This window comes from Periophthalmus magnuspinnatus, chromosome 6 (genome assembly GCF_009829125.3).
Source record: "Periophthalmus magnuspinnatus isolate fPerMag1 chromosome 6, fPerMag1.2.pri, whole genome shotgun sequence".
Taxonomy (NCBI): Eukaryota; Metazoa; Chordata; class Actinopteri; order Gobiiformes; family Gobiidae; genus Periophthalmus; species Periophthalmus magnuspinnatus.
Genome location: NC_047131.1, coordinates 14,070,504 through 14,097,481, shown reverse-complemented (window position 1 = coordinate 14,097,481; position 26,978 = coordinate 14,070,504). Strand labels below are relative to the sequence as shown.

The 26,978-nt window shown below is 39.0% G+C and overlaps 1 protein-coding gene across 1 annotated transcript in view; it reads right to left on the bottom strand.

Moving 5' to 3' along the window:
• sema3d (sema domain, immunoglobulin domain (Ig), short basic domain, secreted, (semaphorin) 3D) overlaps positions 1 to 26,978 on the bottom strand; it is a 134,395-nt gene that overhangs the window by 60,129 nt on the left and 47,288 nt on the right. Inside the window, exon 3 of the mRNA XM_033968276.2 lies at positions 2,522 to 2,711. Coding sequence (XP_033824167.1) covers positions 2,522 to 2,663 — 142 coding nt within the window. The 5' untranslated portion in view covers positions 2,664 to 2,711. The remainder of the gene's footprint in view (positions 1 to 2,521; positions 2,712 to 26,978) is intronic.

The following is a 26,978-nucleotide window of genomic DNA, read 5'->3' as shown; positions in this document are numbered from 1 at the left end:
TGCCAGATACAAAGGCTAAATTGTATTCAAAGTTGCTGGCAGCCAAATATGTCATACATTTAAAGGAACTGTCTGGTTATAATTTAAGCTAGCTTTTACCTGAGCTTGTCTCCACTCAGACTATCTTTGGCAGCTCTAAACTTTAAGAGCAGTGTTAAGAAAACGTTTGGCCCTCTGTCAGAGAAACAACCCCATCATTTTATCCTCTGGTGCTGATGGAAGGGCCCGCTGTGTAAGCCCTGTCTGCAGCGCTCATGATCGCTAGCACTAATTACACCTATTTATGTTGGACACCCAGAACATGGACGGACATCTATTTCCAGAACCTTAAAGAAGAGACCGTTCCGGAGATTGAAGTCCGAGTTTTCTTTGGGCTCACAGCGGGGATTGGATTTTTATGGAGCGCAACGTTAGCATGCTTTCTTTACGGTGATAAATAGCGACTTTGAAGTACTGTTTCCACTACAACTCAAAGCTACGAGCCGGTAATTTACCCCCGGGATGGTGATTTAAGGGTGATTGGCTAATGCAGAGAAGACTGAGTAAACCTGCTAGCGTGTTACGTTACAAGAGCTTTGGAATTATGGGATATCGCTGCACTCGGCGCTGTCTATATTCTAAGTGATCCATGCACCGCGAAAAATCCCACAAAAAGGTCTGGCCAAGAGCAGCGGATTACTCAAGACGACTTAGAAAAGAGCCAACAGACAGTCTGGTCTCTCTTTGAGGCAAATCTCATTCATGATAATTTATGATTTATTTAACAAGGGAAACATGCTAAGGCTAGATGCTAACAGCTGCTCTACACTGCTAAACTTAGAGAATTCCTTTAGGTCTGGATGTGCTTTTTTCATTGAAGCAATCAATATATATTTGTTTTGACCCTACATGTCCCTAATCAACCCGTCAATCACCCCCATCTAAACTCAGGGAGATTCACCGGAGACCAGACTCACTTCGCAAAGCACTGAAGAAGTATTCTAGGGTATGAGTATGTTAATTACACACATTAATGACTTATTAAGACTACAACAGTGCCATTATTAACAGCTATATTTGTAAAAGATATCCAAAAATTTAAAATTGAATTGAAATGTTTATGTATGTATGTATGTAGGTATGTAGGTAGGTAGGTAGGTAGGTAGGTAGGTAGGTAGGTATTTCTTTCATTCTGTTATTTATTTATTTACTTTTTTTCTTTTCTTTTTTATATATTATTCTTTTCTATATTTCAAAAACATTATAAAAATTGTTTTAACAAAAACAAAAGTCATATATTGTTGCTAGGTAAGGCTATGAGTGTTACTGGGTAATGTAAGTACAGTTTGTCATGTCTTAGTATTTCAATACTACAGTACATTCATCAGCTCTGACTTTGTAAAAGAGCTGCGGCTTTCTTGAACATTTTAACTTCAAATTCAGACATTTTTGCTTTTAACCGTAATTGTGGATGATGATGTTGATGTTGATGAGGATGATGGCGATTATGATAGTGATTATGATATTGATGATGATGTTGCTGATGATGTTGTTGATGATGGTGATAATGATGTTGATGGCGATGTTGATGGCTTCTTTTGTTTTGATCAATGTGCCAAAGTTGTTTTTTCACACATTTCCATCTACATACAATATGAATTTAAGCATGAAAAGAAAAGGAAAATGTATGCACTTTGAATGTATGACATTTACAAGATCGTCTTTAAATGAAAGTCCCTTTGCTCGAAAGGGAGTGGAATGAAGTAATACTTACGTTATCCCACCCCTGTCTTGTGCATGACACGACTTTACCACAAAGCCGGCCAAGCTCTATAAACCAAAACTGAGTGAAGAGTGAATATAAACTGAATTTATATAATGGCTTAGGCTTTGATGGTGAAGTAATGCCAGTGTGAAAAAAAAAAAAACACATCTGTGACAACTACTGTAAGTATATCACAGAAGTCAAACCAAGCAGAAGTAATAGTAATAGTAGTTGCAATAGTAGTAGTAGTAATAGTACCAATAGTAGCAGTAGTACTAGCAGCAGTAGAAGTAATAGTGGTAATATTTATTTATTTGTTTATTCTTTATTTCAGACACAAATTATATGGTCCAAAGTAAAAGAAAAGAACAGGATACAAAAAAGTAGTATCAGTAGTAGTAACAATAGTAATAGTAGCAGCAGCAGTAGTAGTAGTAAGTAGTAATAATAGTAAGCACTAGTAGCAGTGGTAATAGCAGTAGTAGTAGTGGTGGTAGTTTTAGTAGGAGTAGTGGTAGTAGCAATAGAATTAATAGCAATATTAGTTGTAGTGGTAGTAATATCAGTAGTAGTAGTAGTAGTAGTGGTAGTTGTAGTGGTAGTAGTATCAGCAGTAGTAAAAGTAGTAGTAGTAATAGTAGTGGTAGTAACAGTAGCAATAGTAGTAATAATAGCAGTGGGAGCAGTAGTAAAAGAAGTAGTGTGTAGTAGTATTAACAATAGTAGTAGCAGCAATAGTAGTAGTACTAGTAATAATAGTATACGTTTAATCCTTACCTTTATAGCTCAGTTTGACTCGGGGGACACTCTGCTTGAAGCTTGTCCCTGCAGATGCAACTGTCCATTCTGTCACTCCTATGATCACCAGCAGCACATGTCCAAGTCCTGTCCTCCGGTAAGAACAAGTAGAACTGGACATTGTCCCAGCTGTCTCGTCCAACGGTCCTGTGTCCCTGTGTCCTCAGCCCTGCAAAAGACAAGCAGCCATAAGTGTTTCGGGGACAGCCTATTCACTCCCTTCACCATGGAACCAAGCAAGAATCCCACCCGTCATTCTTAGTCATCCTACATCAGCTGTTGCGCCCTCTTCTCTTTGTGTTGCATTGAAATCTGTTTGCCCCAAAACAAAGGTCGTCTCAAACAAAGTTCCTCCCCCCGTCACAATGGCTTTTGAAACTGATAAATCATTTAATCCTGTGCTAAATTACACTTGCACTGTGGATTTTTAGATTTGGCTGGCAGCCTTGTCAGCGATTCTTTTTCTGGGTTGAAATAAATGATCGGTGTCTTGTGTGGGCAGTCATAGTGGGTAGGACACTTAGTATTAGAGAAATGAATGTGACCCAATGCCTCCTTAAGGATTTGTGCACACGAGGAGATATTGGACAGTTTTAAAAGGCAATTCGAAAAGAAGTTGGACAAGGTTTAAAGTAAAGGCCTTTGTTATTTTCCCTGTATTTGAGCAAAATTTCTTTCCCCAGTACATACACATATATTGTATAAGCAGCTCTTGATGTCAAAATAAGTCCACTGTGCACTGTTTGCATCTAAGCGTTTTGTTGTCTGAATCAGGAAGTGCACTGTTAGCATGCTGGTTTTTAGCATCACTGTAACGACAAATCTCTGCTCTGGTCTCGCAGAGTTTTGAAATGCGCTCGTAAACTCATAAGATAAGTGAGGAATAACTGAACTCGGTAAATGTCTATGAAAGAAATTTGTATATCAGAAGTTGAGTGATTGTGTGTGTGTGTGTGTGTGTGCGAATAAATTGGTACAGTTGTGTATGTGTGTCTGTGAACTGAATGTTTTTAGAAATGGCGTATTTGATGCATGTACCATATATTTACAGGTCTTTCATCCATCTACACCAAACTGTTACTCTTACTTAACGTCAGCCTGTCCAGAAACTACAGATGGAAACTAGTATTTATGCTATAACCTGGCACCATCCTGTACATCTTTCCTGTTTTTTAAGGTCAATGTAATGCCGTGCACTGTCCGTGTCTAAATAAAAGCGTACCATATCATACCGTATCTTGAAACCACAAGGAACAGAAGATTTTCATTTGATCCACATTAATTTAAGTTAGAACATTATAAAAGGAGCCTTATAGAAAACTGTATGTGATACTTGTGATCTAAAGATCCTCAAGCAGTGCGTGCAGTAAACAGTGTTGGTTCTGTTCTGGAGATAAGTGCGTGAACACATAGCAGCAACCAGATCACACTGTTTTTCATGCAGCTATGCCACTTTACATTTGCCTCAGTACAAGATGAATCACATAGGCATGAAGGATACAAAACAGCACACCCCGAATGATTTTTTAGGCACATTATATGAAAAAAGTAGAACTTCAGTGTTTATGTTGGAAATCTCAATGATGTCCAAAATGATTTTTTAAAGAAAATCAAATCCATAAAGTTGAACCATAACATTTTTTTTTATTAGTTTCTGCCTGTATTTTGTTTTATTAGCACCAGCAAAGTCATTACCAAATTTAAATAACCATAAACCAGGTCAAAATATCTGCAAACCTGCCCTGTATCTTAAAAATATAATTATAAATGAGTTCATATTTTTTACTACACAGTGTCTAGCATTTCCTCCATGTGCTAGCAATTAATTAACACACCAGCTAATGTAAAAGTAACAGAATCCAAGGCAAACATGTCCATCATCCTGTCCAAAGTTTACTGCTGTCTTCCGTCCAACTCCATTTAGCAGAACATGTATCAAACTGCCAACACCAATGTAAACTGTCAGGTGCAATTAGTAAGAGAACCAACCATGTTAGGATCACTGACATCTCCAGACCTCGGATGAAGCGCAAAAGACAATTACATGTAACATATTACTCTTTAATAGGTAACAATATTGCAAGAAAAACTACAAAATTACCATGGTCCAGTCTGAAACTCGTGCCAGCTCTACTCTTGTTAACCTGGAATACATCATTAGAGGTATAATACTCCCTACAACAGAATCATAGCTAGCCTGGACTGAACTAGACTGGAAGGGACAGTACTTTTATTATCACAATGTGTTAAGGGTCCATGTCTCCTGGTGCTGGGTCCTGTACTGATGTAAATAAACTTCTCCTGCGTTAGAACTCCAGCTTCATGCCTCTTCTTCCAACTCTCCACTTTTAGAATACACTGAAGTGGTAAAATACTATGTTTCAGTAAGAAGAAACCAGTATGTCAAGCTTGCTCACAGATAAATGTTTTTGAATCCCTCCACATGCGTTTTTGCCAATAATCTGCCATTTTAAATTAGGAGTTCGTGGAGGGCCAAGTGGCAAAGATCCAGGCACACGTTCTGGGAGATAAACAGACATGATGACAAATAGAAAGGACAGGACCACAGATAGGGAGGTGTGCGTGACAATCCGGCCAATGAACAAACAGAACAAAGGTCACGTAGGATCATCACCACATCATGTTTATGTGCAGAGGTGACACTGATGGTGAAAAGGAGACTTGTGGATGTTTTTTGAGAGTTTTAAAGAATTTGACAGAGTCTGACGCCACATAATCCCGTCAAAGAGCTGTGCATTTAGTAGAATTTTAATCAAATCTAAATCCAATTGTTTCAGATCGTCAAAGATCAGCTTGAGTCTTTTTAATGGAAAGGTTTACAGTCAATCCTCTGTCTGTAAAAACATGTGGTTTTGAGCAGAGTTAAGATTATACGGAGAAAGTCTATGACTGTTTATTTGTAAGAGGGGGTATTACCCTTGGGAGGTATTAACCACTAATACATAACATATTTAGATCACCATGTTAGCTTTTATTGTTTTGAAAACCCTATATTCGCTGAAAACACAGCATTAATACATTAAATTAGTTTCGGTTGCTGTGACAAAGTGGGCCTTTGTCACTTTAATATCATCATAATTTTGTTTATATTCACACATTTGTTCATTTCCAATAATTTCTCAATATGCAACTAAACATAACTATCCTGGGTTTGTTTTGTTTAAAGTGATGTGACGTTCTGTATCGAGGCTTTGAAGCGTGTGCCGAGTACGGGAGGGGACGTTTCCGCGAGGCGCTTATCGAGGCTTGCTTCATTTAGGGGAGGAGCTGAAAATGATGACGTCCAATGCCTCGCTGCCCGGCTGTACAGGAAGTGGTTCAGATTTTGCCGCGAGTTTTGACAGCGATGTAAACCCCTCAAGCTCCATTCAAAATGTGGGTGTTTGATGGAGAGTTGCGGTCAGTAAGAGTTTGGAAACAGTTTAGAGACAGTTTGGATAGAGTTACAGATAGTTTGGAAAGAGGTAAAGATAATTTGGAGAGAGTTTGGAGATTTAGGAGAGTGAGAAGAGAGAGTCAGAACAGAATGGAGCCAGCTACACGATGGAGCCAAATATTGGAAGGCTGAAGGACCCCTTCAATACTGGGAGAGACAGAAATATGTCTATCCCAATTTATACAAGTTAGCAGTGGCATTCTTGTGTACACTTGCCTCATCTGTGCCTTGTGAACGGGTGTTTTCCAAAGCAGAAGAAATATTGTCAAAAAAAGGGCTTTCTGAAAATGTCACATACTTCAAATTCATGCCAACTGATATTTTTGCATCCAGTAAACGTCCTACTAGAGCAAATGAAGCTTCAAGAAGCTTTGTGCTGGAGTGAACCAATTGGATGAAAGGCTTCAATGCTTCATGAAGCTTCATCTTCCCATCACTGTTGTTTAGTCTTTTAGTTGGTCTACCTTTAAGTTAAACACCACACATACACCTGTTACTTTAAAAAAGATTGTATTTGGTTAAATGTCTTCAATTAAAACACATACAAAGCTATACCAGAATCTCCACATGGTCCAGACAAAGTGTGTCGGCCATTTTTGAGTGTGGTCGTGGGCCGGACCGTGTGGAGGAGAGAACTGGGTTAAGTTTTGTTGTTTTTTTTTGTTTTTTTTTCAGTTTTTAAGCGTTTATAGTTTAGCTTTTATAGTTATAGTTTAGCTTTTGAGTTAAAGTGACTTGAGAAGTACACAGCTGATGGGGAGATCCTTCTAAAAGTTACACCTACAGCCTCTGTAATGTAGATGGTATATACCTGGGGGAGGTGCTTCCTGTTTGCTTTAAGTCAACCAGTCAGTCTTACAGGAAAATCATCGTAGCCGGGTACATGTGGGTCTTTCCTTAGTTTCTTAATTTCTGTTGCTTTTGTTGTGCACCGTTAATTTTTGTAAATATGTATTATTTTTTCCCGAAAGACCATGGAGACCTGCATTCAATTTTGGTAACTGGGAATTTTTCTGAGTCTGCCTCCTTCTTTGACCACATTGACCAGCTTCCCCACAGTTGCGTTGATGCTCTCCTCCTCACTCCCCCTTCAGAGCTTCATCACAACACAATCAGCGTGCGTCCTGCTAATGAAATTACTGCACATCGCATCAGGTTTGTGAAGTTGTACTGGTAAACGAGGGTTCGAATAGAGCTCGGGAGAGATCGGTAGGTTACAAAAACATACATGGTTGGCGTTTTAAACCACTCCAGGGATGTTTTTGATGAGGGAACGTTATAACATGGTACTTCCTTTTTCTCTGTTGGTATTTCATTTAAGAACTCACTACTACAGCTACTTCCTATATTTTTATACTTTTCTTCTGGAATGTTTTTTCCCCACAAACTACTACTTAAATGACAAAATAAATCATAAACATTTACTATATTTACTATAAACAGGTACTATCCCACCAAACCAAGGAATAAATAGTATGAACACATGAAGAGGTATAAGGATTTTTTATTAGGCTACACATATATACGCAAATAACCTACATCCTACATCAACCAGATATTTCCTATAGTAGATAATTGTATTAATGTGTTTTTTATGGCTGGTCTCCATGAACATGTTTTTGCTTTATCTGGAATGTTCCACAGCATGATATTAAACATATCTATCTTGTATTTATTGAATTACTGTTTTTACTCAAGATCAAGAATGTACTTTTACTGTGACTGAACTTGGCCTTGTCTCACCTGCTTATCTCGATGAATATAGATACATTTAATTGTATAGTATTGAACATTCCAGGTAAAAAAAAGCCCTTTTAAGCTTTTGTTTCTTTTTGCATGTACTGACAGAACCTTTTGCCTTTTCTGAACTGCTTTTAAACTCCACAAATGTAAGGTTTGATTGTGTTCCAGTTTGCCCTTGCCGTAATCCCCATGTTTCTCTGATTATAGCCTCATGCAGCAGGAGAGTGTGGTGGCCCCATCGAGAGTCCTTCACTGCCCTGCACCGCAAACACTGCTAAGAATGTGAAATAGGCTCACTGCTTGTATAACACAGCCTCAAAATGATCACGACAAAATATTTAAGATCCTTTATGAGATTTTTTCCATGTATTTGAGCGAAATATGTCTTGCCCCAGTACATATATCTTGTTTAAGCAGCTCTTGCGGTCAAAATGTGCTTAGCTGTGTCCTGTCTGCATCTAATTATAAAACGTTTTACTGTTTGGTTATCAGGAATTGTGAGTTTAGCATGCTAGTGAATCATTTGCAAGCTCAGAATGTATAAATTAAGTGAGGAACAACTTTGGACCGGTGCAAACTGTTTAAAATGAACTCGTTTTTCGTGTTTGTTTTTTTAAACAGTAGAAATTCCTGTTTAAGTGTCAGATTGCAGATTTGTTGACCTCATTTATGTTTAATATCTTTGTAATTACTGGGCCTGTTCACACGAAAAACAAACTGTATCGGTGTCAGTTGAAAGGAAATTAAGCCAGAAGTTTGTGAAGCCAATCCCTTACAAATAGACTTCTGATAAGGTTCAGCATTTAAAGTTTGGATATTTCTTCGAGAAACTGTGGATTTCTCATGGAGTTTTAGGTCTTTTCCCACCACCTGAAATTATGACATCATCAAATTGTAGAAACTCAACGTAACCTATCATGCTGTTAACTGTGTCGTAAGTGAGTGAGCATGAACAACAGATTTGAGTACACTGAACTGATTTATAAGTATTTGTAGAGCTATGCAGTAGATAAGATTGTACTTGCAGTGATTTTGTCATCTGCATTTGACCCATTCTTCAATGTGTCTGGGGCAAACTATTGGAGGTAATATATTTTGTTTTTTTAAAGCAAGGATCTTGGCCAGGAGTAAGCTGTCAAGTAATTAGCCTATTTTTCATTTTTTCCCTTTTCATTTAACTTTATTTATACAGAGAGAGTCCAGTGAGAGTAATCAATCATGAGATCTTGTATTAAAAGTTCCCATATCAAAGTTCAACAAGTGAGTGAGATATTCAGACAGTCTATCAAGTACTGCCTTAAAAATACATTTCATACAGTGTTGTTCTTCTGACAGCTAGTGATGGCTACTACTTTTGCATAGAGTGAACAGTGATGAGATTTAAATTCATCACTTGTTATGAAAAGAAGGTCTGAGTGAAAGAGTGAATCTAAAGGTTTCAAAGCAGAGTCTGGTCTGCACATAAATTATATCTTCATAATCTAGTACAGAAAAGAAGGTTGCTTGAACAATTTCTTTTCTGTAATTCATACCGGTAATTTGTTTCTATAAAAAAAAAGATTATCTTGATTTTAAGCTGTTACAGAATTCCATGATATGTATTTTAAAGGATTTGTTTTTGTCAAGCCAGAACCCAAGATATTTATAGGTGGTGACTCTTTCAGTCAGTGTACCATTTAGTGTATAAAGATGTGTAGCATTTTTTGCAATGTTTATCTACAAAAGAAACCCACCAAAAAGACCAGTCAGTAGCCAGTAAACCCTTCAGTAGACCTTCTTGTAGTAAGATAAAAATGCTAAATATTCTGCCACCAGCCTTGCCTGCGATCCAGAATACGCACTTGTCCAATATTTTACAAAGATGGCGTGATTGACAGGTGGTTTAGCCAATCAGGGACATGCATAGTCTGTCCATATCAAAGCAAATATGGCTTCTTGGGTGGATAAAAGACAGGAAAAAATGTCTGCAGCACTAAACTCTGTTAATCTGAGATAAGAGAAATTGATGAGTGCAAGAGCTCCTTTATTCCACATGCCACTGAAATAAACAAACCTGATTGGATAAGGTGCAAATGAGGGAGTGGGCACCAGACTGACATCCCTCTGTCCAAAAAGTACAAAGAAACAACCACCAGACAAATACTACTGCCAATATACAGTACACAATCACTCTAGTACCTCGAAAAGCATCGGAGCATCAGTACAATACAATGGAATGAATTGAGAAATATGCTGTCATGGGTGACAGGGAGATTAATGCTATAGGAATTAAACCAACAATCATAAAGACAAGATGGTAATGAGATGGAACCGGGCTGAGGGTTAAGCTAGTACAGTGTTTATCTGGTCCAAGATGGCTGACACACGCTGCAGGGGGTAAAACCGACGCTGACAGATTTAAAGCATGAAGTCAGTGAGCCGCACGCTTATGATAACATGGTGTATCTGTGCGGAAAGCCTTACCCAACATGCTACAAATGACTGTCATGTTTTTTTAGTAGGCAAAAGTACATCAAAATGTATTCACAGTTAAAGGTGCATTGTGTAACTTTCACCGCGTCCACAGTATGGCATTGAACGTATCCATTTTGCATTTATTGAACTACGGCACGGTTTATCACTAAAGAAATATGTGGAAAAAACATTACCTGTAACTTGGCCTGGTTGTGTCATCTGCTTGTTAAGTTTAATGCCATACCGTGAAACATTCCAAGCACATCAATAACATCTCCATGGAATAAGGAGGTGGTGAATCCAGGACCTTTAACTGTGAGTGCTTTTATGTGCTCTTGCCTAGTACATTCATGATAATATGTTGCTACTGAAAGTTGTTTTGGCAGTTGAGGCTACAGAAAAAACTCATGAAGAATACACAGAAGTGAAAACCTTAGTGTAAACAAAGACATCTATATAATACTAATACTACTATCCTAGACCATGTCAACAAATTGGAGACATTTTAGTTGTAAGGTAAGCTACCCAATTTACCACTAAAACCGAAAATATACTTCGAATAATTTGAAGTGACGCAACAATGATGCAAGTTTTGGACCAATTCAAAGGACACATTTCAGGTTTTTGCTGCCAGCGGTCTACACATTCTCGCACCAGCGCTAATGAGGTTGTTAGTACAAGTTAGCATACCCAGATGACCCATCTCCCTGAGCATTAGCCTGTCTCACTGACCACAACACAGATAATTGTTTGGAGCTCTTGGGACTCTCAATGTTGTTTTTGGCAATAGTCGATCATGTTACACCAAAACAAAATGCATGTTTTCTTCTCATGCGAGCCTGCAGCTTTATGTGCGGGGTAATGCATGTCCACGGGGATTGTTAGTGATTTTTCTGTGAACATGTGAGGTTTGAATCTTAGTGGAGCGTTAATAAGAAAACATTTTCATAGGGCATTTGTGGTTTTGGTTTTCTCTAGCAAGATACAGATGCAAAACTAAATTTAATTGGTGGAAACTTTACTTTCTACCTTAGTCAGAGCAGGTAGACAAGTTAAACTAAAGATGTGTGTGTAATCCCTCAGTTGTCCAGGTATGATCCATAGTAAAAGAAAAATACATTTTTTTCAACTGGACAAAATTTTTTGAGTGAAGACGTTTTGCTGCTCATCCAAACTTAAACATTTAGTGAAGACACAGTGAGTGTTATATTGGAGAAACAAAACAGAATCTGACCACTGTCCACTACATCTCCATCTCAAAGCCCAGTACCACTCCTTTGACGATAGTGAGGTACAGAGCATAGCCAAAGAAAATAAGTGGTTTAAGAGGCAATTTGTTAGGAAAGACAATCCATCTTTGAACAGGAATGAAGGGCTTAGACATCATATATCTCCTATTTATAACTCCATCCTCAGACTTAAACCTAAACAAGGAAAGCAATAGGGCTAGCTAGTATGCTAATGTATGTGTGTGTGTGTGCATGCATGTATGTGTGAGAGTACCCATTAGGGGCCTGAATGATTATGCAAAATTTGACTCAGGCACAGTTCACGCTTATGTTAGCTCAATAAACTGAGCTAACAAACAAAAAACGGCAAACAACAGGTGTTTACAGTTCACTGCGCACTAGAGTTCTGTTTTCTTTACTTTGGGGTCAGCGTTGTTCACATACACCATGCATCATTCACCCCAAACACGCACCATCAGCTGATCGCCAAACTCATTTTTATGACAACGCACTTCAAGTAGATATGCGCGCACATGCTTGCTTACTCTATACATGGTGGTCTTTTCTTTCAATTGTGGCTAAACACATCATGAAGTCTGTATGCACTGGAGGCACAGAAGAAAAGGTTTTTAGAGGCCCAGGCGCAGCTGCACAGACAAATGCACGAGGAGACTGTCGCAGGTATTAAGTTGATCCAATTTGCCTTGTCAGACGAACATGTCAAACAGCAGCACCCATTCATAAAAGTATGAGCGCTGTTTTTGTCCAATTCTAAGCACTTTTACTGTCACCGCAAACGGCGTAGGTTGGGACTGCACTCGCCCCGCTCCAGAGTGAGTGAAGCCGCTCTGACACCTCCTGTTTCAAGAGCTCTCAGATCGGTCGTTTACTACAGTCTAGAGTGTGACTGTTGGGTTCACACCAGCCCAATCGCACCGCTCTTCAAGCAAAAGTTATTTTACGTCAACCTAACGAGTTTAACTGTAATAAGCTCCTCCCTGTAAATGGATATAAGACAGTGTCCTCCAACCAGTGGCTTGGATGACCAGCAAAATGTCTTCACTCAAAAAACTTTCTGTCCAGTTGAGAGAACTGAATGTTTCTTTTACCAAGTTAAACTAAAGGTGGACAAGTCTTTCAATATCAGTAATTTGTAATGATCTCCAATAGGATCAAGTCAGGCAGGAGGATTCACCTGCATGTTTAAGGTTCAAATAACACAGACCCAGAGCCGAGCAAATGAAAATTATTCAAAAAAGCCCTACAGATGTCAACTCTAGATCTTCCTGTGAGGGGACAAGAGTGAGGCTGGCCCTGTTCCAATCTCCATTCTACACACTTCACACTTCAATTAAGTGTGTATTTTCTGAAAGAACATGGAGTGCGTGAGTGCACAAGGGCGTAGTGGGTAAACATTAGACTTGGGACAGTCCTCACTTCTGATGACTTGCACTGTCAACGTGATAAGGAAAATCATCCGAGTGCAGCTGTTACCAGTGTTGATTAACTGCAGTTCAATTAATCAGAAAACCGTAGCCTAGACCTGTTTCGTTAATTTGCTGAATAGACCACAACCACATGGTGGGGAATACACTTGGCTCAAGTCTGCATCACATTTAAGTTCTTGAGAAAGAGATGGCCAGTATGCAGTATAACTCAAACATTGTGTAAGTGAAAAGGATGCAGACAAAAGAATCCCCAATTGTTTTGAATTATCATGAAGACTATAATCTGATGATATTTAAGCAATCCATCTCAAAAGTACTAAAATGTCCCAGTAAATGTTGCAGTTGAGGTTCAAGTATTACACATAAAATGAATTGACCATTAAAGTTGTAGTTTGTAATCTTTCTGGTGGTGGCCAAGTTACAGGTCCAGAATCTCATTTATAAATCTTGTCTACGTACATGACTTTCCACCTTAAGTTTGTGATGTATAAAAAGGCTGGTTGATGTGGAAATGAGCGCTCCAGTCCAAAAACTTTGTGCATCAGGGTTTTCAGAGATGAGGCAAAAAAATAATCTATGCTCAGAGAAATTAAAAGTTAGCAAATTAGCAAAAAGTAGTTTGTGCTTTTTCTATATGTACACTTTTATTAAGAATACCACGTACACTTTTGCACATATGCTGTACCTGTGGAGAGGTACTTTTTTAGCGATAAAACCATGCAAGCTATATGGGTTTATCGCCATACTGTGGAAGAGTCGAGACAAAACAGAAAATTTCCATGGAGACAAGCAGGAAGTGAACCCCCACAAGAAAAGTTCCATAGTGCACCTTTAGAGCAGAATTTGTTTCATTGAAGATCTATATATATGTGTATGTATATGTATGTATATATATATATATATATATATATATATATATATATATATATATATATATATATATATATATATATATATATATATATATATATATATATATATATATATATATATATGATGTTTGGATTTTGAAATATATTTTGAAATCGTATACATCTTTCAATATGTCTCCCACCTCCAGATGTTTTGTTTTTTGTTTTTTTTTTGTTTTTTTTTTCATAAAACATTCTAACATGCATGAAAATCTCCAAAACAAATTTGTTTAGTATAATATTGAATCCACAACACATAAATTATGGAATTATGAAACTATTGAAAATCTATAAAAATCCACCAACAAAATGGCCATTAAAACCTGTTGTTCATAAATGTGCACACTAATGCACGGCCCCATACCATAATTCATATCCCTTTTATGTTTGCCGTACGCTCAGACTTAACTATTGCCAAAGAGCAAATATGAACCATGTGATCCTCATGCACTCAGACCCGGATCAAAACGTATATCTGCATAATCCATCCGCACTTTATCATAGAAATTTATATAGACTTTCTTAGCCCTGCTTTGTAAATAGAGGCTGTGTTCACTTAGCCTCTGGAACCCTGACACAAGGAGAACCAAAGCATCTGTCCACAACGCACCACTTCTCCAGGGAAATGACACATCTTGCAAAAATGAATGAAAAATAAATCAGAGCCTTATCGACTTACACGCCACACGTAATCAACAGGCAGAAAAGATAACAGTTACTTTATAGAGGAAGTGTCTAAAAATGAAAGGTTATATATATGTTATTTCAATTAAGCTTTTAAAGATGTGCTTTTCTGATTAGGCTCCACCACCTGTTTGTCTCTATGAATATGTCACTGCTTGTCCTACAGTATGGCTATAAACTTAACTATGTTGCGTTAATTTCATTATGGGTGTTTTTGCTTCACAATACCTTCAAAAATATGCGTTTTTTCTGAATGTGAGCGGGGACGCCTCTCAACTGATCTGACCTGTAACTCGGCCTGGTGGTGTCAGATGCTCATCTTCGTGGAAATAAAAATGTTTATTGCCGTACTGTGGAATATACCAAGCAAAGCAATAAAAAGCCTATGGAGATAAACAGGTGGGGGCCATCTACCAGAGAAGTTACACAGTGCATCTTTAAGTTATTTCCTTGTCTTTAAGTTATCTCTTTGTCAAAACATGCCTGGAGTTGTGTTTCATTTCATCTGCATTAACAAGTTAGAATGATTTACTATATTTAAGTTGTCACAATCTCCAGAGCTTGAAATGCTTCACTCCACCTTGTGATGTCATTATGTGCTCTGATCATGGGGGGTCATGGGGGTCCAGTGTGGTGACCAGGCGCAGTGGCCCAAATGCACACACACACTGGAGCTAGGACAGACTGAGGTTGTCACAGCAGAACTGAATCATAGTCACTTTTATTGCCATTGTCAGTGAAAAAAGTCGCAAACAGGAAATTGATTCAGTGTTATGGTGCAACATTAACTAAGAATAATATTAACTATGATAAAATAAAATAAACAAATAAGGCCTTTCGTTAAAATAAGAAAAATAGACTTACATTTACAAATACAAAATATATAGTATGGGCAGAACAACAGTGCAAAATCCATCAGTGCAAGTAGGTGAATTACAGTTGTTTAAATTATATAGAGTGTGTTTTTTTTTTATTCTGCACCTTTCCCCTTTTTGTTAATTTTTTGATAACTATTTGTGATTATTTATGTTTTCATTTGTTGTACTGTGATTTTAATGTCTTGCTTATTCTGTAAAGCACTTTGAATTACTTTGTGTATGAATTGTGCTATACAAATACACTTGTCTTGCCTTCATGAGTCCAACAGCAGAGGGTTCTGTCTGTAGCCTCCTGCCCAAGGGGAGGGGCTCAAATAGTTTGTGTCCAGAGTGAGAAGGGTTAGCTGTGATCCGACCTGGAGACGTACACGTCCTGGAGAGGTGGGAGGCTGCAGACCATCACCTCCTCAGCAGAGTGCACAGTCCTCCGCTTCGGCCTGTGTCTGTCCCTGGCAGTGAGTCCGGCGCACCACATGAACTCAGTGATGGCCATGTAGAACTGCACCGTAACCTGTGCTGGCAGCTTGTCTTTCTTCACCTCCTCTCTGCAGGAAGTGCGTCCACTGCTGGATCTGCTGCATCACAGAGCTGATGGTGGGCAGCAGCTTAAGATCCTGGGTGATGGTGATGCTGAAGAAGAAGGAGTCCACAGTAGTGATGGGGATGGGGGGTGTCATGCAGGGTGAGGGGGCTGTGACTTTCCTGAAGTCCATGATCATCTCCACTGTCCTCTGGGTGTTGAGCCCCAGGTTGTCACCAACCTCCCTCCTGTAGGCAGACTCATCACTGTCCGAGATGAGCCTGATGAGAGTGGTGTTGTCCACAAACATAACAGCAGACTCTATAAAGTCTGTAAGACCAAATAGACCACATACTCTATAAAACTCCTCATAAAAGTTATTGAATGACATAGTAATAATTTTATAAGAAATTATTTTTGAAAATATATAACTTACAATTAAGCAAGAAGTAGATTTTTTATTTTTATTTGCATTATCATAATATAATAATATTCTTACACAGTAGACTTGTTACAAATGCTCCTGAACACTGAACATTTTCAGTTAAGAATTCACATTCATATTCTGTGAATGCTAAAAATGTCCCTAACATTAATATAAGTAAGCCTTAAGGCTTACTCGTATAAATGTGTTCGTTTATGAATGAGGCCTCATGCTTCATTGTTAATTTATTGATATATTTCATTGACTGCGCTGACATCCAGCGATGAGTGATTTACTTTCTACGTAGTGTCACATCTGCTTAAAGGCTAGAATCAATGACACACTGTCTTGACTCCTCGCTGCCCTACTTCTCATGTTTACATTGTACGGCTTGCATTTCATATGTCCATACCGTCTTTATGCGTGATTCAAAACAAGGCAGCCCTCAGTGTGCAGAGCAGAGGTCTAACTATAACACCAGATCAACTGATTCTCAACAGTTTTCAGGAGCAGGCCTCACATGACCATCACAGCGTTCAATAAAGTGAGAGTCACAGTTTATGGCTATGTATTTTAGTCTTTTATTTGTGTTCCTGCTGTGGTGAGGCGAAGATAAATTCTACTTTATTCAGGGAACGTCATGGTCAGGAGTACAATATAGCAGATGTGGGATCAAGTCCTGTTGTGCAAGTCTCAAGTAAGTCTCAAGTTTTTGGCCTTAAGTCTAAGTCAAGTGCCGAGTCCATGACCCACAAGTCTAAATCGAGTCCAAGTCTTCTGCTCTGAACTTTAAGCCATGTATTCGTCTTCAAGTCTTTAAACATACTGAAAAGTCCAGAATACAGCTTTTTTTTTTTTTTTTCCAATTTTATGCTTTTTAAACTAAATTGTACTGCTTAAAAAGAAATGGTAACAAATAGAGATATCACAAGAAATATTGTTCCGTGGATATTGTTACATTTTGGAGACAACAGAATTGTAGATATGCTACTTTTTCCTTTTTAGATGCCTCTACAAGACATTAGTGTGAATCATTACTGTCATAATTCAAAGAACTAAGATGTGAACATGCTTGAAACTTATTTCATCATGTTATCTGCATTGAAATGGAACAAATAATCATGGCCTGTGCAGTTCCCTGTTTTTTAGCTGTTGCTGTAACAAAACTATGCTTTTAGGCAATGGAGCCTATAATCCAATTTATTGTGACAGTCCCCAATTTTATTTTAAGACATTTGATGATACAATATCTCAGTTTTTCAGTTATTGCCACATCCGTAGTACCAAATAGATATGTGGGGAACAACATGTTCCAGTTTGTTCCTAAAAATAAATGCAGAATGTTTTAATTAAAGAGTATTTTGTGCAGAGAAGCCTCAAGCCTTCTCAAGTCACAGTACTCAAGTCAAGTACCAAGTCTTTGGCCTTCAAGTCCAAGTCGAGTCCCAAGTTCATTTTATCAAGTCAAGTTTCAACTTTTCAACATAGTGACTCAAGTCTGACTCAAGTCCAAGTCACGACTTGCAAGTCTCCACCTCTACAATATAGTAACAATGTATTAGTCTTGTGCTTCTCCAGATGCTTAAAGTCACTGTAAAATTTCTGCATTATTGATTCACTCTATATAGTAAGGATGGTAAGCCGCCACAGCTGCCCTGGGACAGATTGATGGTAGTGAGGCTGCAAATCTGTGCCATCTGCCCCTCCAACAAGCTCCCATCACACACCACGTTCATACTAGGCAAGGTGGGTAAAGTGTCTTGCCTAAGGACACGATGAAAATATGGTCTAGAACCACTCCTGTCCCACTGTGGCACTTGGTACTAACCAGACCCAACTATGATTCGCTTCAGAGATCAGACGAGATCAGGCACTGACGAGGTGTTACATCCAGGACAGATCATACTGTGGGTGACGATATTAGATTAAAAGATCAACTGATTTCATTACTTACAGTATACATTTACACACTGAAATGTCAACGCTGTATTGAACAGTCCATAAGTCCTTTTTTATTCTGGAGACTAAATTGTTAGAACCCGCAGAAAACCTGGTGCATGCAGAACATGCAAATATCACGCAGTCCTAGATTCAGACCAAGGTTTTTCTTTTAAACTAGATGAGATTTTATAAGTAGAAAATAAATAAAACTCAACTCCTTATTTTATTTTAGACTGTAGTGATTTAGCCGTGTGAATCATCATAGTTTCTAAGGGGAATTGTTTGAATTTGAAGACTGCTGGTATGTAACCTTAATACAGCAGAGTTAGCTAATACCCTTTTTTTAAGAGTGTGTTTTGAGTTTGTTTGACCATAAGAAGCCCACAGGCCGAGCACTCAAGCATTCAGAACATCAGACAGCGTTAAAGGGATCCACAGCGTGTTACATTCTCAGGTAACATCAGTATTTGTAGTAGTGGTATCAGTAGTTAGTATTTTCTGACACAGTCTTTCAGCATGTACTTTTTTCTCTCAAGTATTAGTCTATGATTGGTATTTCAGTATATTTTTATATGGATTACCATTTAATGTCAGTTGTTCCCGTAAGTTCCAGGACCAGAGCCATTCTTAAGCTTTAAGTACCCGCATTCAGGCCAGAAAGTGGTTGTGACAAAGTATAGGACCAAAATGTAACCACTGTAGTCTTTCTCAGTAAAGGTACTTAGTGTCTCAATAAGTTCTCTTGTCTGTGGTCTGTATTCATTGATTGTGTGCATTATATATCAAATGTGCCTCTCAAATGTTGTACTGCAAACCAAATTTACCTATGGGTATTAAAGACATGCAATGCTAACCTAAGCTTAAAGAGGGTGTATTATGCAAAATCAACATCAATCAAAATTTTGGAGCTTTCTACCATGTTATAACATTGTTTACTCATCAAAAACATATCTGAAGAGGTAAGAGAGTAATCTAGCAAGGCCCCAGTCCCTATTCAGACCCTCCTTTTGGTTAGCAGTACAATTCTGTCCAATACTCAGCCCACAAATCTACATAACCCATGCTCCTGCACAGCAATTTTCCATAAATATACAAAAGCAGGGTACAGAACAATATACTACAACTTCACAAACTTGATCCGATGTACAGTAGCTTCATTAGCGGGTTGCATGTAGATTGTAATGTGATGTCGCTTTGAAGGAGGAGTGACTTAGCATGGGGAGCAAAGGAGGGGGGGGCTTGACACTGAAACTTATAAAACATCTTAATATGTTTTATAATGTGAACTGTGAATATAGTATTTTTAAATCAATAAAAGGTGACATGGTAATCTAAATATGTGATGTGGTAGCACTTAAAATCCCACAGTCATCTTTCCTCGGGCCTTGGCATGGTGGCTGAGCAGCTGGCAGTCACGCTTTAGAGCAAGTGGTGTGTCTGGGTGGGTTTCCTCTGGGCACTCTGGTTTCCCCTATCAACCCAAAACTTGCGCAAAATCCATCAGCTAACGTAGTCCTGACTAAGCCTAGCAACAACATCATGGACATGGGTCTCCGAGCTTGTTGCTTTAGCGGCTTTGAAGAATGGGTCAAATGCAGAGGACAAATCTCTCTACGGGGACAATAACACGTACCTGGACCTTAACCTGAGACAGTGACACCAGAGTTAAGAGTTTAAGCTTGGCCTGCTGCTAAAGTGTAGTTAGAGCTAGTCTCTTCCAATATTTTTTTAACCTTTTATTTTTAATGAATTTTCAAATGTCAGTTCAGTTTGAGTTTATCTTGCAGCATGCTGATATGAGTTGTTGTGGGGTACGTCAAGTCCCTTACACTGTGATCAAAGTGGACCATTGTATTAACTTTGAAAATCCAGATGCTGTTTATTTTCAGCTTTAGTTGGGTGTGATCTAAACTGTGCAGATGAATCTGATTATACACTATCCACCAAAATAATCTTCCATTGGCATCATATTTACTGTGTGAAGTCCTTCTGTGAGGAGATTGCATAGTTGGGTGGACTTTGATCAGAACGATACTGTCTGAAGCTCTGTTCACACTTGTTCTGGTTTGAGCCCAGTTTAGTCCTGATGTAGACTTGGTTTGATCATTTCCAGTCCTGATTTAGTCTTGGTCTTACTTTTGGCGTGGTATGTGCAAACACAACTGAAGTTAGTCAATATGTCATAGGTTTTGACCCAGGATTGGTTCTTTATATGGAGATGGTTAACCAAGTATATATTACAGTATCAAATACAGACAGTGTTGTTGTTCCTAAGGAGACAGTGAAGCTTTATTTGGAAAACTTAGGTACAGTAAGCAATTTTCAGAATCCGTACACTTTTGATTACTTACTTAAACATTGCTATGGACAGTCTCCCTATCAGACTTTCCAATTTTATAAAACCACATTTACAAAACAGTGTTCCCTGAAACCTCCGGTCTTGTCCGTTAGAGACAAAACAATGGTAAATACGTAACCAGATCTGTGCATTCACCTCTTCCACCAGCTGAACCCGAGCCAGCGCTCTGCTTATGGATAAACATATTTATTGAATTGGAACAACAGGTAACTCTATCCACTTAAAGAGGTCACAACCCCACTTTGTGCATATGCATGGGCTAGCGCATGTGTAAGCTAATATAGTGGTGAGCAGATGGAGCGACGGGGCGTAAACACAGGGAGTGACATTAGTAAGAGCACTCACTCGCCCCCTCAGCCCTAAGGGTACAAGAAAACACCTCTCCTATGGCACGCTCCAACTCCTCATCAAGTGTGAGAAAGCACTGTGCACCGGGGGGTATACATGAGGTATTGAAGATATGGACTTCAAACTGGCACGCTATGCAGATGCTGAGAGAGAGCAGAAATATGTAGACAGACAGAAAGGTAAGTAAATAATTAATTTCATTCATAAGCATGTCCTTTGGCAAAATAAATTTCTCAGCTCATATACTATAATTATAATATAAGCACGGCTGTCAGAGGTGGTCCAAAATGCTTTAGGTAAATGTCAGCCATGTCTTTGCCTGTGTGCCTCAGGGCAGCTGTGTTTGTTGAAGTAGGAAATTACCTTCAGTGTGAGTGACAAGTGAATGCCCCGTAACTGTGAAGTCAGTAGAGCATTGGAAAAAGCCCAGTTAAGACAAAAATCACTGTTCACAAAACAAGCAGAAAGCAGAGATAAGGGGCAATGTGGGCCCTGATATTTCCAGTGTGTAATGCATCTAACATGAGCCAAACCCAGTGCATTACAAAGAGACATTAAACACAGCATAGAGGAGCAGACAAGTGAAATAGTGAAGTGAAAACAGTGACAAGAAAGCAAAGTAGTTTTGTGTTTACGCTAGATTCAGCCACCTATCAACATATTTTTGTGATTAACTGAGCTCGTAAGATTAAAAGCTTAATTCAGGTTGATTTTGATTTTAGTGCTAAGAAAACAAGTTATGTTTAGGTGACGTCAATGTCTCATGTAACAGAGCCCTGTCCCTGGACTCAGAGGCTTGCCCGGAGCATGGAAACACAGACCTGCTCCGAAGCAGCCACAAGTGAACTGTGCCACTGGAAAACAGGCTATATGGATCATAAATATTTCAATTTGACTTAAAGTTTAGGGGTGCCCAGTTTTATCTTGCAAAAATGCAAAACAGAGAAGCACTGTCTTGAGAGGTTAAGTATTGGCATAACAGAGCACATGACTAGGGATGGGACTATAAACAGTAATGTGGTTTATCGTGATAAAGAGACAATAATCGTTTGTGGTATATTTTGTATAATCATGATGATTGTTAACAAAGACAAATGACATAAGACCACCAGACTCTGCAGAAAAAATGCTACTTATCCATGATGTTCCCTTCTAGATCATAGTTGTTTCCACTTACAACAAAGTATACAAGTTTAAACATGTTTAAACATAGATCTTATTAGTAGAATTAAAATTTGAAATATTAAAAGGGCAGTACCTGATTTCAAACCATGAGTCATTAACATGTCTAAGTTTGAACTTTTAGCCCCGCACATTTAGTCCTTTTCTGCCACTGAGATATTGCACCATGACACAGAAACACCTGTCTGAGATAGTGTCATGCTGTTGTTTCTTTAAAGTTCTCGGATTTCTGCTACTAATTATAATGACGTCATTCACTGCACCATGAGAGAGAATCAAGTGTCTGGGATAGTGTCAGGCAGTTGGTTCTTTACAACATGCCCGATTGGATGAAAAAGAGGTTACCCTGTCAGTAGCTTCTGTATCAGTTATTATCAGGGAAAATATTATACAAAAATGAACAATGTGCATCCTGCTAATGAATCTACTGCACATCGCATCAGGTTTGTCAAGTTGCTGTGTACAGTTTTGTATCATGTTTTTGTATATTTATGGAGAATTGACGTGTGAGAGCATGGATGATGTGGGCTTGTGGGCTTGTGACTGAGCATTTCACAGAATCTTACAGCTAACCAGCTTCAAATAAGGCCCCAGAGAGATTGCTAAAATACACTAACATGTATGAGGAAATGTTATAACTTGGTAGAAAGCTAAAACCCCCTCTTTAAAATCAGGAATCGGCCCATTAATATCCATGACATTTGTAAACTGTCAGCAATTTCATTAATTATTACAATATTATCGTTAATCGCAATGGTTTGGCTATGAAAACCATGACAACATTTCATCCCATGCTGACATCACGCAGTGGAACCTCCTTAGACACCTGACTGTTGTGGACAGTAAACACGCTAACATGAGCTGTGATGGAGGTGCCCAGTGCTATGTCCAAAACCTCCCCATATAAGGCCATGCTAGCACAGACGCTAACTGCAGATGTGTAATAACTCCACGCACACAAGTTCAATTTAGTTTTCATCACTTTGGAGGAAAGAGTAGCTGCATTCAGAAATACTGTGGCATAGACAAAACAATAGTGCCCAGAAAATACATTTACTCAGAGCATTCCAGATGTCACAGATGTCAAGAATGACTATAATTAAACATTACGGGTGCATATACTTTGGCAAGGGTCTGTCTTTAAGCCACATGCCCTACCTGAATCAACATCATCTATGGTTACAGGCTTTTCATCAACTGTTATATTATGCACATTTGTAAGTATCTTAAATAGGGTGTATTCTGCTGTATTCGACTTTTTGGAGCATTGTACCATGCCATGACATTCCTTCATCAAAAACATGCCTGAGGAGGTTTTATACATCATCCATGCATGTTTGAGTAATCTAGCGATCTCTCCCAGGCCCTATTTGAACCTTCTTTACAGTTCGTCAGTAAGATTCTAGCCAATGCTCAGCTCACAAGCCTACATCACCTATGTTCCCACACAGCAATTTTCAGAAATATACAAAAGCAAGATACAAAACATACCCTACAACTTCACAAACCTGATACGATGTGCTGTAGTTTCATTATTGGGATGCATGCCAATTCCTTTGAGGTAGTGTTCTGAAGCGGGAGCATAATGCAAGGAGAAAACATATGCTTAGTCTAATTTCATCTCTGAAGCTAAACCAGGTTGGGCCTGAATAGTACTTGGATGGGGGACAGCTGGGAATACAAGGTATCACATCGGGACAAAGGTGGCTCTAGTGTGTACTGTTGTTGTGTCCTTAGGCAAGACACTTCACCCACATTGCCTAGTATGAACAGGATGTGTGAGTGTTTAGTGTTTGGAGTGGCCGATGGTACAGACTGACCTCACTTCTGTCAGCTCCAGGGCAGCTGTGGCTAGAACAGCAGTTTATAGAGACAGACTGATATATTGGTTTACTGATATATCGTGCTGATATTTGCACTTCTTAGAGATATGGCTATCAGCCTTAAATCTTCAGCAAAGGCCAATATTTTTTTTTGGCCGATCTGCTGCCTTAAGAATACGTACAAAGCTTTATTTGAACATTAATATGCAAAAAGGTAACTACTCAAATTATTGTTGTAAATTAAAAGTACATCATCATTTGGCCAAAATAATCCAAATTTACCCAAAAATATTGGCAGAGCTTGTCAGCCATCGCATTCTCCATAATCTAAACAATCGTATCGGCATCGGTCATGACAAAAATCTATATGAATCTGTCTCTACTAGTTTACCACCAGCAAGTATTGAAGTATTAAATAGATTTGTATTAGTTTTAATGGTTTCCCATCATCATTATCATTACCCAAAGTTATATTTGATTGATTGATGCATGTTTGAGTAACCCTGTATTGTCCTACATGTGAAGCTTGAGCAGAGGTGGGTAGGGCTGAGTTATATTAACTTGAGTAGCTTTTTTAAAGAAATTGTTCTTTTCAGAGTACTTGTCTAGCAGCATACTTTTACCTCTACTTGAGTAATATTTTTACTGTAGTACTCTTACTTAAGTAAAAGTTTTGGTGACTCTGTAAGTGACAAAAGTTTGTCGAAAATATGGAATGATTTGAACATTTGTGTTTCTTGCAGTGCTCCTTCAGAATTGATTTTGTTTAGTCAAATTTTTGTGATTATGCTGTGAAAATTCCTGATTTTGCGCCTTTATCAATATTTTGGCCTTCAAATTATATTGACTTCAAAATGTACTATTATATAATTATTTACTCTTATTTGAGTGGTACTTTTCCCAAATACTTTTTTAAAACTCTTATTTCAGTAATTTCTTGGACCACCTGTACTTCTACTTAGTTCTTAGTAATATTATTTTTGAAGTCATGTGTCTTACTCTAATACAATTTTTGGCCACTCTACCCACCTCTGGTCTTGAGTGCTCCAAAAATGTCTCTTTGCATCAACCCCCTATCCTCAGCCACCGCTCTGTACTTGCAATTGTTTGACAATTTAACACTCGTACTTATATATAAAAGTTCAATAACTTGGCATAGCCATTTTTCATAAATACTCTCATACAGGGCACCTCCTCCAATTCCTCCAGTGGTACCCCAAGGAGTTCCCAGGCCAGCTGAGAGCCATAGTCTCTCCAGTGTGTTCTGGGTGTTCCCCAGGGTGTCCTCGCCACAGGAAGGCATCTGGAATAGATGTCTGGGCCACCTCAGCTGGCTCCTCTCGATGTGGAGGAGCAGCGGCTCTATTCCGAGCTCCTCCCATGTGATTGAGTTCCTCAACCTATCTCTAATGGAGAGCCCAGCCACCCTGCGGAGGACACTCATTTCGGCCACTTGTATCTGCTATCTTGTCCTTTCGATCATTACCCAAAGCTCATGACCATAGGTGAGGGTAGGAACTTAGACTGACTGGTAAATGGAGAGCTTTGCCTTTCGACTCAGCTCCTTCTTTACTACAACGGTCTGATACTCCATCCTTCCCTCACTAATGAATAAAACCTCACGATACGTGAACTCCTACACTTGAGTCAGGGACTCTTTACCCACCTGCAGAGGGTAAGCCACATTTTCTGGTTGAGAACAATGGCCTCAGATTTGGAGGATCTGATTCTGATCCCAGCTGTCTCGTAATTGGCTGAAAACCACCCTAGTGCCTGCTGCAGGTCCTGGTTTGATGAGGCCATCAGGACAACATCATTCACAAACAGCAGAGATGAGATCCTGTGGTCCCTGAACTGGACCCAAATAAACATAACCAGTGACAAAGGGAAGCCCAACATGCACTGGGAAAAAGTATGACTTACTCCAGCCCCCCTTAAACACAGGGAACACCACGCCCAGTCTGCCAGTCCAGCGGTACTGTCCCCGACCACCCACTGTTACAGAGACATATCAGCCAAGACATTCCCATAGCATCCAGAGGCTTAAGATACTCAGAACATATCTCATCCACCTCTGAAGCCTTGCCACCCAGGAGCTTGCCAACCTGGGTGATGCATGAGTCTGCCTCCAAGTCTTCAGTATCTGCTTCCTCCTCAGAAGATGTGAAGGTGGAATTGAGGATCCTCAAAGTATTCCTTCCACCGCCCGGCAACATTCTCCGGTCGAGGTCAGCAGCTGTCCGCCCATGTTGGTAAAGTACTGCTTCCCCCTTCTGAGACGTCGGACGGTTTGCCAGAATTTTTTTGAGGCTGACCAATAGTCCTCCTCCATGTCCTCCCCAAACTCCGAAATGGATTCCCACAATCCAACAAGGCTTGATAGGACTCCTTCAGCCTGACAGCATCCCTTACTTCTTGTGTCCACCACTGGTTTTGGGCGTTGCCACTGTGACCAGCACCAGAACTTCTGGTCACAGCTATGAATGACTGCATTGACAATAGTCGCAGAGAACATGGCCCACTCGGAATCCATGTCCCCAACCTCCTCCGGGATCTGGGAGAAACTCTCCCGGAGGTGCGAGTTGAAGACCCTGCTGACAGAGGACTCCAGATGTTCCCAACATGTTTTCTCTACTTTTAGCTGGTCTTGCAGAGACACAGAGGGGACATATTTTACTGTTGCTATGCTATAATATAAATTTTTTAAAAATATTGGAAACCCGGCTCCTAAGACATCAGTTATCAGTTATTTTGGTGGGTTCTAGAGCTGAATGATTTGGGGAAAATATCAAATTGCATTGCAGTTCTGATTAGATTTATGTTTCAATAATATGATTCTGGTCAAACCTCACACTTAAACACATCCAGAAGAACTGACAAAAAGACTGAAATATGAACTGACAAATACAAGAATCACATTTCAAAACATGTTTGTACAGTTCTAAATTATAGGGTTAGCTGTTTTTATGCAAAATAAGACTTTGATTTTGTTGTTTGTGGAGGAAATTATAGTGTTTAACAAATTGCAGTTTTTG